The sequence below is a fragment of the Cibotium barometz genome, chromosome 66 (genome assembly GCF_041138505.1).
Source record: "Cibotium barometz isolate CiBa-2024 chromosome 66, ASM4113850v1, whole genome shotgun sequence".
Lineage (NCBI taxonomy): Eukaryota > Viridiplantae > Streptophyta > Polypodiopsida > Cyatheales > Cibotiaceae > Cibotium > Cibotium barometz.
The window spans coordinates 11,062,952-11,076,472 of record NC_141111.1 but is presented as its reverse complement, the minus strand read 5'-3'; the positions used below and the strand labels follow the sequence as shown (position 1 = coordinate 11,076,472).

General features: G+C 43.9%; 1 protein-coding gene across 1 annotated transcript in view; it reads right to left on the bottom strand.

The window, feature by feature from the left end:
* LOC147602766 (ankyrin repeat family protein) overlaps positions 1-12,500 on the bottom strand; it is a 32,827-nt gene extending 20,327 nt beyond the window's left edge. Inside the window, exon 1 of the mRNA XM_086797666.1 lies at positions 12,099-12,500. Coding sequence (XP_086653792.1) covers positions 12,099-12,420 — 322 coding nt within the window. The 5' untranslated portion in view covers positions 12,421-12,500. The remainder of the gene's footprint in view (positions 1-12,098) is intronic.
* Between the last annotated feature and the right edge of the window lie 1,021 nt (positions 12,501-13,521).

Genomic DNA, 13,521 nt, shown 5'->3' with positions numbered 1-13,521 from the left:
AGGTTGGGTTACTTCAACATTTGCCTATCCCTGACGGACCTTTCATCGACATTTCTATGGACTTTGTAGGGCCTCTACCAACATCCACCGGATCCCGTAATACTCAGTGTTTTACCATTGTGAATCGCTTCAGTAAGTTCTGCATGCTCATTCCATGTAAGCATACGGCCACAGCTGAGGACGTAGCCTGCCTTTTTCTCAAGCATTGGTATCCCATTTGTGGTTTACCTAGCACCATTACATTAGACAGGGATTCCAAGTTCACCTCACATTTTTGGAGGGCATTGTCCGAGAACTTTGGAACCAAGTTACAGTTGTCTAGTGCAGTCTATCCACAAACAGGCAACCAAACAGAAATCTATAACCCGTTGGCCTTTGATGTTCTCAAGTCATACTGTCATGACCAGCCGCCCAAATGGAAACATTATCTTCCATTGGTCCAAGCCATCTTGAACGATACTCATTTATCCAATGTCGGACGGACTCCATATGAGGCAGCCTTTGGCCGTCGTTTCTTTTCTCTTTTGACGAGAATGATGTCTCCATCTCTTGAGGTTAACAAAACGACGGAAGCATTTTCCGAAATCATTGAGTCAGTTAAAGACCGCTTGACCAAAGCACCAAGAAGCTCATAGCGGACAAGCAAATCATAGACACAGGAAACGCCCGTTTCCAAGGGTAGAAACGTGAAAACGTCGTTTCTGGGGGCTGTGATGCATGAAACGTTGTAGAAATGCTAATCGACTTGCAAAGTCGTTTCTCATAGGGATCGTATGAATAGGCGGGCTGGAAACCAGCGGAAACGTGCAGCCAGCTTTGAGAACACGTGGCCCATCTCATGCCCGTTTTTTATTAAAAGCGTAGCCTGAAGCTCCCCGTTTTTTTTTTAACGTTTGAAGCCCGTTTTTTTTAATAGAAAAGCACAGCCAGTTTTTTTTAAAAAATAAAAAACGTGCATGAGATAGAAAAGCGCAGCCCATTTTTTTCCAAAAAAAAAAGTGTAGCATGTTTTTTTTTCCTTCCGTTTTTTTTCTAAGCGTTGGGCATACGCTCGTTTTTTTATGTACGTTGGGCTATGGGCCTATGGTTGCAGAATCTGTATAAAAAACAGAGCAGCTTGTCACAAGTCTCTCTCTCTCTCTCTCTCTCTCTCTCTCTCTCTCTCCATCAACCATAGTGCAACCAATTCCTCTTTCTTTCTCTCTCTACATCAGCCCTTTCTCTTGTATCCTTTCTACTCTCTCTCTCAAAGGCTGCAGACAAAGAAGATTATACGTGCAGAGTTGGTCCCGGAGCCAAACTTGTGTGAGCTACAAATCTACACCGAATCTATACGGGAGCTTCAATGAGGCAGAGCACTCTTCCAGGTCGGTGGGATCCTAAGAAGGAGGAGGAGGTGGATGCAGCATTCGGTTGTTTCTTCTACCATGATGCCATCGCCTTCCAAGTAGCCCGGAGCTTCTATTTCAAGGATATGGTGAGAAAAATTGCAGAGTTTGGACCCACCTACACTCCCCTTACTTCTGAGGCCTTGAGGACCACTATCTTGTCAAAGGAGGACACAGTGCGTGCAGCGACGGAGGTTGTGAGGGCCTCTTGGGAACGGAACGACATCACTCTAATTACAGATGGATGGAGTGACACGCGGTCTAGGTCGATTCATGGAGTCATTGCCTATTCTAGGAGGCAAGCATACTTCATCAGTGCACATGACGTATCAGAGACAGGGAAGAGTGCAGAGACATTATTCAAAGAGTGGTCAGATCCGGTAGAAGTAGTTGGTCCAGAGAAGGTGATATAGCTTGTGACCGATGGGGAGCCAGCAAACAAGGCAGTAGGTAGATTGGGAGTGATATCCACATATCACTTTCTCCGTGTGCATGGCCCACTGTTTGAACAACCTGCTCAAAGACCTAGGACACATAAAGTGGGTAGCAGATACCATAGAGAAGGGCAACCAGATTGTGTCCTTCATTTACAAGCACACTTTCTTGTTGGCTGAGTTTAGGAAGAGGTCGCAAAGAGATCTTCGAAAGTATTCGGACACTCGTTTCGGATACAACTTCTTGATGATGGAGTCTATACAGAAGAGCTCTAGTGCTCTAAAGCAACTCATGGTGAGTGATGAGTTTGAGAAACATCATCTAGCACGCACAAAAGCAGGGAAGGATTGCAAGACAAACATCGCAGACTCGGAATTTAGGGAGCAATGTAGGAAAATTGTTGATCTAGGGAAGCCCATCATCCACTTGTTAAGGATGACAGATGCTTTGCAGCCATGCATTGATCGAATTTATTAAGCAATGGATAGGATGATAGAGAAGCTGGTGCAAATAGAGACAAATAAAGTCTTGATACAGAGATGAGGAACATATGTTCTCACAGGTGGAGTGAGTACCATTCTCCTATGCATGCAGCTGCTCTTGTGGTCGACCAATATTTCCAATCAGGGGAGCAGTATGCAGATGGGGAGGTGTCAGCAGGGTGGGACAAGGTGCTCGACAAACTTGTGCCGGATCCAACTCTACAAAGAACCATCAGGAATCAACTAGCTGACTACAGGGCCCTCAAGAAGAGGTTTGGTAAAGCAAATGCTTTGCTGGATCAAATGACAACTGATCCATGTGTGGTGGGAAGATTATGGAGTAGATGCACCAGAGTTACAAGGGCTTGCCAAGCTGCCATCAAGATTCTAAGCCAAGCTGTTATTTCGTCTTGCTTAGAGCAACTATGGAGCTCATTCAGCCATGTCGCTTCAAAGAAGCGTAACCGTCTAGGTACTCTAAAAGCCAATGACTTGGTTTATGTGAGTGCCAATCTACATCTTCTTGAGCGCTTGGAGTTTCCAAATGCTTGGAAGCATTGGTTTGAGGAGGACAAAGAGGGTTTGGAGCAGATGGAGCATCCCTCTACTCCACCCGACATGGTTGCTAGTTCTTCTGCTACAGCAATAGGAGATTGTGGCTCCAACGAGTCTATTGATCATGATTTTTTCGAGCCGGAAGGTTTTTATTCCGGTTTTTGAGCTAGCCTCTCACTTATGAGACTGTTGTAACTTGTATCCCAATGTAATTTCATTGATTATAAATCAAGGAGTCTTAAATTCCTATTGTTGTTCGTTATTTACATTTTTCTATGTTTTTCATTGTTGTTCGTTATCTATTTCAATAATTTATACTTAGCCACCTCCACCTGCCGGTTCCTACCGGTCCCGATTCCTAGGGACAAGAGTTTCATGTTTCTACGTGTTCGTCGTTTCCGTTCCCGTTTCCCGTTTCTGGTGACTATGAGGCAAATAAGTCTAGACGAGATGTCCACTTCAAGGAAGGGGATTGGGTCTATGTACGCATCATGAAAATCAGATTGAAACAAGTGGGCAAACGTTGCCCCAAGCTTTCTTTCTGTAGTTTTGGACCTTTTCCAATAGTTAAAAAGATAAATGATGTCTCCATGAAGTTAAAGTTGCGTAACGGTTGGACGATGCATGATGTTTTCCATGTTTCTTGGCTACAACCATATGTTGGACCAGAAGTGCCTGATGTTTCAGATGAACAACAGCCAGACGTGGTAGACAAAGCAAAAGTCATTGAGCCTGAGCAAATCCTTCTTCATCGTTGGAAGCATGGTTCCGGTTGAAGAACACGTCAGTTCTACACGAAGTTCCACGATCGAGGTACCCACGAAGCCGTGTGGCTAGACGAGGAGTTCTTTCAAGAGTATCCCCAGTTATTGGTGGACTACTTGGAAGCCATGAACCTGCCACCAAGCTAAGCAGGAGGGAATGTCACATGCACTCTGCATTGTAGTGCATGGTGACAAGATGGCTCATCATCATCAGTGCAACATTTGTACAACATTAGTATCCTTTAGGATGATATTTGTCGTACGTCGTGACCCCATTGTAAGCCTCACTCCAAGAAATGTCAGGCACAAGCTATGTAGGTCATTCCTCAGCCATAGTAAGTCAGTCAGTTAGTCAAGTACCTTAACCCACTTGGAGAGAATCACTCATGCATGTAGAGTCAGTAGAAACCTTAGGTTTGCATTAGAAAGCACTTTGCATATTGCATATCATTCATTCATTGCACATAGACCATTGAAGAAGCCTTGAAATAGCATCTGGTATTTTTAGGATATTTATTAGCATTTTTTCCATATTTTCTAGCATTTAATACCATTATCCATGATAAACAAGTCGTGTAGCAATTTATGCTTCAATCGGCCAGCATTAAATGCCAACCGAACAACTCATAGTTAGTATAAATAGCCTTGCTTTTGCACCATTCCACCATCATCTCATAATTTAGCAATCAAGCATCAAGCGTTGGAGCCTTCAGCCTAAGGAGCATCAACGATTGACCATTCAGCATATAGAGCACTTCAGCCATCAGTGTTTTCAGCCAGCGTTTCATCCTATAGCATCTAGGAGCATCCAGCCTCCATCAACAAAACACATCAGTTTCCAGCATTCAACCCATCAGAAGACTTGCGTTTTCTGCATAGAACCAGTTTTCAGCATTCGTATCATCATCGCTTTGCTACAGCACTTCGGTGAAGGTAACCCACATGCATTCATTCATTTTCAGCATTCATACATAGCTTAGAACAAGTCCCAAACAGCCCATACCTTAGCCTCAGATTTGCAGCCTTCCCTCATTCCATTGGAAGAGTGCATAGGCTCGAGATCGGTCATTATTGGTGCTTCTACAGCCGCGTGCAGTTCAGCCCGACTCTTGGTCCTTCGAGATCTTGCGTTTGGCTTATCGTCAGTCCAAAGTCATTCTCTTCAAAGTAATAAAGCAAATACTATTTCGATAACGGGATAGGGGGGCCTTCAGTGGGTAATTCGGGACCCCATACGGTGTACACTTTCTATCTCTCTCTCTCTCTAAATCTCTTAAAAGTTTGAAGTCATAAAAGTGGATTGCTAAACTCGCGAAACTCACGATACATAAGGCGGTGTGAGACTTGTGTGACAGGATCCGTAATTACGAATACTTCCGCTGCATGTTACATCTTACACTTGGGAGCAGAACCATTATCTGGAACAGCACGAAGCAGTCTGCATGGTTATTTTCTTCAAGAGGAGTGGTGTACCTGGCAGCTTGTTCTATTGCTTTTGTAGCTGAGTTGCTAAGGAGATTGCTTGTGGAGCTTTCCTCGTACCTGTTGCTGCAGTCTTTCATCTTTGATCAAGGACGGCATCTCTGGCTTCTTGGAGTTCACTCAGCATTCGGTGCTCAGCGGGGGTGTTAGACATCATCGTCCCCTTGCTGCTGGTTTCTCTTTGGTGTCCTATTTGAGCCTCTATGGCTGACCATGTTAGCTTGAGGGGTTGGTCACCTTTTTTCCCATTTATGGAGTCGTGGGTATTATTTGCTCAGTCATGTGCTAGTCAGTTGCCCCTTTTTGGGCATATATATATAGCCAGCCCTCGGGCCTACCCCCCTCACACACACTGTATTTGCCTCTTGCATGTCTTGTGCCTCTACGTTTTGGCTTGCTACAGTCCCTCACATACGTGGTGATCTTCCCCCTCCTGCTCAGGACTTGTACCAGCATGTTCATCTTGTTTGGTTGATATTGAGAGCAGGTATACAACCTACGTTTTTCTCCATCTCTCTCTCTCTCTCTCTCTCTCTTGCGTTTCCACTTTCCCATCTTCCGCTGAGCATTCCTTCAAAGAGAACACTACACAAGGTATGTGATCATGAAGTCCGGTTCCTCTCTCCTCCTACTTGCTTCCATATTCAAGCATCAAAGCTTACCAATTGCAAGTAGAGTCGATGACAGCAAAAGTCTTCACGATGGAAGCATTTGGAGTGTTGAAATTTGCGATTTGTCGCGATCCTTCGTGACAAAAGTCTTCAAGAGAATGAACGGAACCCTGGGAAAGCTTCCCCTATGATTCAACTTGAAAAAGGAAGGCTGAAATCAAGGTTTTCAACAAAAAGGCCAGAAATACAGCAAAAATAAGAGCTGTTATGCTGAATTTCAGTCATTGGGGGTATGTGGAAGAGTGAACACCACCTGGAAACACTCTTGGAAGCTTGAAAAACACACTAGCAAGCTTGGACATGGAGTTGGAAAGGAGAAAGTGCAGAAAATACAACCAAAGAGGCCTCATGAAGGGGGCACCTATTTCTAGAGAGAGAGGAAAGAGAGAGATGGTGAGTTATCCACTCTAGGTGTCAAGTAGAGAGGACAAGTGCCTTGTGGTGCAAGCTAGAACAGACACATGACTGGTTTCTCCCTTTGTGCAAAGGGGATAAGGTCTAACCGGTGGGCATTGGGTTTTGTCCACCTCGGGACATCAGTGTGTGCTAACACAGAGCTGGTCATAACTTGTGAGTTTTGGTCATCCAAAACCTAATGAAGTGTGTACACACTCACTTATAAATTAGTGCTAATTCCTAAGGCTAGGTTTATGACCAATACTTACACCTGTCACATGCCGCATAACCATCAACAGACAGTTCACACGTACGATTCACGGGCGGGCATCCCCTTCCTCGGAACTACACATTGGTCCGGCAAGCATGAAAACATGTAATTTCAATTGCAAGTAAGCACATAAAGATGTTATGCAATGCAGCATTGGTATGGACAATCCCCATTCATGAGACTATACCAAAATAGACGTGCTCCAAGCAAGTACGCGAGGTACCAGACCCAATGAAACACCAATCCTCCAGGCATTTCCAAGTATGTACACACAAGCACAAGTCCCAACAGAAAGCCAAATCCACAGTATCGCATGAGTGGCATCAATCGCTGGCATATGCAACTGCCATGGACACCAGTCCAATGTACACACATACTGAGAAAGCACGCGTGGACCAATTGGGTGGCCAAATGGTGACACTTCTAGACCTACAAACTCTTGCTAATGGATGCTTTCAAATGACCCGTGAACTGCCTTTCTATAGGAATATGATAGTACATCGTATGCTGATCAACCACCATCACCCAGAAATATCATCAAAAAGGTCACTAAACATGTTCATATTGCGCCCAGCTTGTGTCTCATCCATTTGTACAAATCCTGAACACCTCTTGGCACCTTTTGGACTGTCCAAACAACCCAAATCGGACCATATCTTGCCACTAATCTTGCCGCTCAAGCGGCTACAAGGTCAATCCATGTCCACATGCCAGGCTATTAACTCATGCATGTGACACTTTCACAACCATCCTAGAATGTTAGATTAGTAACTTCCAAAGTCATGTCACAACTGTAAGGCCAATTGAGTGACCTCGTAGACGTAAGTGAGGAGGCTGCCAGAGCTAACGCAAGTCTTGAAACTCGTCCTCAAAGCGATCAAGGTTCGACGGTGGGAGGAGCCCAGTTTTGAGGTCAACCTCAAACATGTCCCACAAGTTGCCATACTTGTGACTAGGTCCACATGCTGACGAGCCCAATCATCGCACAAGATGTAGGCTCCTCCCATCAAATGACAAGCGGCCACCATCACTTTGCCCTAATCAGGCCTTCGTAAAAATAAGCAATAAATTGATGAACGCAAGAATGAAGAGCATTAAGTTCAAGACCATCATACTTATTAAATTGATCTTCTCTTATAGATGAGTTAGCTACAACTGGTGATAAGGTTTTCTGTCGAACTTAAAGTGAAGAATGGTGAGAAACTCCCGTTGGTGAAGTTCTTCATCCACCACGACAGCAAGCTTTGTCCTCTGCTTCATGTTTGGCTTCCTCGGCCTTACAGTGTTCCTCCTTGGCAATACTTGCCACTACTTTAGCTCTTAAGGCGCTCCTCCCTAGCAAGCTTCAGCTTCGCGCTGCCTCTGTTGCCATTCAGCCTTGAACTCCAATCAAGGCCGCTCAAGTTCCACAGCACATTTACGTTCTTTTATCCCACTAATCTTCTATTGATTTTTGGGGTTTTAGTTGCACAAATGACTAAAGAAGGGTTTGAAAGCCATGTGTATTGGTACATGTGGTAAAGTAAAAGAGGAATTATTGATGGGTTGTTCCAAGATCAGAAGTTCTTGAGGTCTTCTTTGGCATTGACTGTGATACACCTCACCTTTGCTCTTAAGTGCCATGTGGTAGTGACGTGGCTATGATGTGGCGTCACTTGAGAGAGCATCCTGCGAGAGATTTACCTTTTCCTTTCATGGAAGGGATTGTTGGTTAGAGGATGACTTCCATACGAAGCTAGATTCGCTCCTCTTTTCTTGGAGTAATTGCAGGAGTGGTGCATGTTGCATTTATGCCCGCTTAGACCGTTATTATGTTGATGATTGGGCACTAAGTCGTGGACTTGGCTGATAGCAATAAAACAAACCAACCAGTAGCATTGGTGCATATATATCCGTGGGTAGTCAATTCATCATAATCATCTTCTTTCCTTCTCAGTTGGACTTCACATAACATTTCTCTAGAGGTGAAGTGCTCGCCAGGGGTGTATAGTAGGTGATAGGGCTGCAATTGGCGTTTTCACTCAGCCATATCCATTGTACTAGAGATTCAATTCTTTTACTTCTTTCTTGCACATAATACAGACATACATAGGATACATGTGTGTGATTCCACTGCATCCTTCTTTCTATCTCTGGAAACCCTAGCACATAGGCACGAGTGCTCTACAGTTGGTATCTGTAAGACCCCCCAAGTCTCCCTTAACACAAGCAACAAGATTAGTACCAAATAGAAGGGGTGCAAGCTAGCTCACCTCCTTGTTAGCCATAGGCTCCCAGAAGTTCTGGTTGTCTCAACCTCCACCCAACATTGGTATCAGAGCAATACGCTCCTCACCATCACCTCCACGCCACCCTGTTGCTTGTTGCTGCTCACCAACGAGCAAATTGCCCACGTGTGACCTCAAGCTCTTGAAAGGTACCACAGATTTTGGCATCTTCTATGGAGAAGGGGGCACTTTATGTGGCTGGAGCAACTCCGCTTGGGCTGGAGATGTGGATTCCCGATGATCTACTACAAGGTATTGCTTTACTCTTGGATCTAGAGCCATTTCATGGACGAGTAAAAAGTAACCTACGGTGGCGCTTTCATCGACTAAGGCAGAGTATCGAGCAGCTTGTTCGGCTGCTTGTGAGGTGATTTGGTTGCGGCGGCCACTTGAGGAGATCGGTTTTCGACAGCAACAACCTACCCTTATCTCATGCAACAACCAGAGTTGCTCGGCTATTGCTAAGAAACCGGTATTTCATGCACGGACCAAGCACATAGAGATCTAGTACAACTTTGTGCGGGAGCGGATCTTGGAGGGAGACATTATCCTTGAATATTGTCCTACCCAGGACAACGCTGTAGACTTATTCATCAAAGGATTATCTCAATCAGCTATCAGTGTTTATGGCAGCTCCTTGGGTCTTGGGCCACCCCCAGAAAACCTGAGAGGGGGTGTTAGTATATATTATCTCCTATTGGTGGCTTTTCTGGTGTTTTAGGGGGCCAAGGGGGCCATTTCTATGCTCAGGCATTCCCCATATTTTTCCACATTTTTTTTCCTATTTTATGGGTTTTTGATGCGGGTTGCCCACCCATTTTATGGAGTTTTTTCACCTATTTTCAGGTCGTGTAGGAAACTAGGATGCGGTCGGCCAGCTCATATTGGAGTATATATATGGACTGTCCTCTTCCTCATTTATCATTCATTCCTTGATCATGCTTGTTGATCACTTTGGTGAGCACCTTCAACCCTCCACCTATGGAATCCACTCCTCGCCCCCACGGGCTGGTTGTATCCACTCTTTTCTTGAGATTAGTGCATTAGCGTTTTGGTGTTTTCTCTCGTCTCTCTTGGAGCTTCAACGTTTTGTCATTCGTCTACATCTTTCCACTGCCCTCTGAGACAGTATTCGGGAAGCTCTTTGCAGAGGACAAGCTTGACAGGACTAACTATCCCATGTGAGCATAAATGATAAAGCATGTATTGGTTGCAAAGAATTTATGGGTATATGTATCTGGTGCTGAGTTAAGACATGCTAGTCCCGTATCTGTAGCTAGCACGTCAGGGAGATCCACTATTGGAATGAGTGATTCTGGTTCCAGTGGAAGTGCACCACCTATGCCTGTTCCTTCTACACAAGAACAACTCAGATGGGATGCTAAAGATGTGTAGGCTCATGCCTTGATTGCTCTCTCGTATAAACAGCAAGTCATTCCTCATATCCGTTCATGTACTTCTTTTAAGGGTGCATGGGATATACTTGTATCTTTGTATAAGATCCGCAATGAAGCTCATGTGTAGCTTATCTCCGGAAAAAGCTTGACACGGAGCATATGACTGAGGGTGATTCTATGGATGGATTTCTCATCCATGTTAAGGATTTGCGAGAGTAGATAATCAATATTGACGAGGTGATTTCTAACATTTCACTTGTTTCTACGGTTCTCAATGGTTTGCCTGGATACTATCAAGGATTTGCTACTACTCTTCGGCTCTTGACGAAGAGAAATTCAAATTTGTACACATATGATGATTTGGTAGCTCTCTTGTTTTACAAGAAGGGCAATCCTGATCCAACCGGAATAACTCGATTGCTATAGATCAGGCATTTGTTGCCTCTTTTCATGGCAAAGAAAAATCTGGGACTGGTTCTAGTCCTAAGCCTAAGGAAAAAGCACAAGCCTATTCAAATCCTCTGTTGCTACAGTTAAAAATGTGCCCAACACTAAAATTCAAGACATAGAATCATCTTTGCTTGAACATGAATCAAAATTCAACCATTTAAATCACATTCAAGTGAAAAGGGTGAGATATTTCAAAGGAAAAATCAATCAGTCCCTCAGCTTCCAAGATGTTGTCATTGCGAAAAACTTGGTCACACAAAGAATGAATGTCACAATAAAGATAAACCAAAGCTTGTTTGTGATTCTTGTGGAAAACTTATTCACCTAGAAGAAGAATGCTATCACAAAAAGAGGCAGACAAACCACATCAAGGTCTTCTAAAAAAAGAACCATTGTATTCTTCACCCCTCTTGTCTCTACAAAAAGTGTGATGTAATCAGTCTCTGAGGCCATATGATGCACTCAAGCTAAAATTCATAGCCAAAATAGGTGTAGTGTTAAAGTAACACAAGGACCAAAGTAGCCTAGCACAAGCAGAGAGAGAGAGAGAGAGAGAGAAAGAGTGAAAGCCTAAAAATTGCACCCAGTCTAGCATTAAGGGAGGGTATTGAAATGAGTAATGCTAGAGTGCCAAGTCACCTAGTCAAAGTTATCTCACATGAGCTATCAAAGCCTTGTTGTACTTCCCTCAGATAAAAGAGGTCACGTTCAAGCAAGGGAATCACGCAAGCTATCAAAGTCTTATTATACTTCTCTCGTATAAAAGGAATCACTTTCAAGCAAGCTCTCAAGCCTCTTTATGAGTACAAGTTTTAATCAAGTTTTAATCTTGTAACCTAATTGTGCTTGAGTCTAAAACTAAATTAGTTTAGATTATTGATCATGTCCGTATTTAGATATCATTCACCCTAGCTTAGATTAGTATTAATCACGTTGTTAATTAGTATACGATTAAGTCATCCTCATCATCACCATCTCCATACGAGCTTGGATCCTCAAGCTTCAACATTATTGTCTCATTAGAGCCGACTTACTGATAATCAAACTCATGGCTTATCAATTACACACCTTTAGTTCAACCAATTTCAATTAGGTGATGATAGCTACAAACAAGCTGAAGTTTTTGGCGATATCAAGGGTTGGCTGGCAAGTTGGGATGCAAACATTTCAACAGCTTTGGCTTGCAGGTAAAATCATGAGAATGGTGAGTCCATCCAAAAGTTCGTCAATCCTGCAATCACAAAACCTATTTTTGATAGCGGTTTTGTTCAAACCACGACGGTATACACCAGCCATCCCACTCAGTATGGGGAAAAGTAGCTCCTTCAGGTTTGTTGCCACTTCTGCTCCTTCCAACCTTGAGAGATATTTATGTGCATACAACTTGCCTCCAACAAAATGGCATCATACGCATCAAGCTCATATGGTAAAGATTGAGAATTGTGGGCTTCGACCCAAAGGGGTATCCCTATCAAAATCTCTTTCATTTAAAGCACCTGGATAGTTTACATTTTATTCAAACTGAGGAAAAAGCATGTACCTGTATCCAAAAGCATGTCAAAGGCATCTTGGTGGCCAGCTTCCATAGCATAATCGCCTGCACACTTTCCAGATGCATCTAGGGCATTCCAGGGCGCCCCTGCATCGAGGAGACATCTCACCACATCTGCATGGCCATGCATTGCAGCATGCATGAGGGGGCTGCGGCCAAGGCTGTCGTGAGAGCAAGGGTCTGAGCCGGATGCCAGCATCTCCTGGACCTTGGCAAGGTCGCCATGACCTGCAGCTTCACATATGGCAGGTGGAAGATGAGACCTATTGCCATGACCTGGTGGTGGACAGTCCTGTGCAGGGCTCGCCATGTTTTACTAAGCTAGGAGAGGGCAAGTGTGGACATGTACAAGTCGACCGGGAACATCGTTTGGATAGTGTGTAAACGTTCTTACTAGGATTCAATGAGATGAAGCCCATGGGCAGGATTCAATGAGATGGGGCGCCTAGTCTAGTGGTAGAACGGTTGGGTCCCATTATGGGAGCTCGGGTTCAATGCTAGTGAGCTATGCGACAGGGGTTGGTTGTGAGCCGATGGAGTAATCCACCTTCCCACTAACCAAGATTCAATGAGATGGTAACTTATTTTGAAGCCCTATCACTTTGCAATTCAATGACAGAGCATCTAGGCCTGAAAACTAGGTGCAAGTTCAAACCCCCCCTCCGAACTCACTCGCTCCTAGCTTTTAAAGGGTGGGGTTCCACTCCAAAATGGGTGGGGATAAAGGAACGAACTTCCCTGCGGGCAAAAAAATATATATTTAGGCCTCTAGATTTTATTTTGATGTGCTTTGGCCCAAGCTTATTAATCCATAACTCATAAATCTCACAGATTCTTTTTGTGTGCACAAGCCTTCTTCACATTCTTTTATGTGCACACAAGTCTTCTTCCCACCTTGACAGTTTACCTAAATATTTTGACAAGGGCTTGTGTTATCTCCATACGAGCAAGGTATGTGCACACAAGTCTTCTTCCCACCTTGACAGTTTACCTAAATTTTTTGACAAGGGCTTGTGTTATCTCCATACGAGCAAGGTATGTACCATGGGTGTACCAATTTTTACTTGGGAAGAATGTGAAACATAACACTCTTCAAACTCTTGAATCAATCTACAATTAGGTGGAATAAGCAAGCTTGAATAGCAATCATGTTCGATATTGATTGGGGAAAAGATCTCTTCAAAAATGTTGATAGAATAGGAACAATGGCTAGCTTGAGAGAGCCTTCGTGTTGCATGTCCCCTTGCCATTGATGATGGATTTGATTGATACTCCATATGTCAGCTTGCCCAAGCAAAGGCACTCATGCTCTTGAATCCCCAGTCTTCTCAACAACAAAAAATGGTACCCACCGAGACTTATAATAGCAAATCTTGTATAACTCCACTTTAAGTGAAATCCTTCTCTTTAC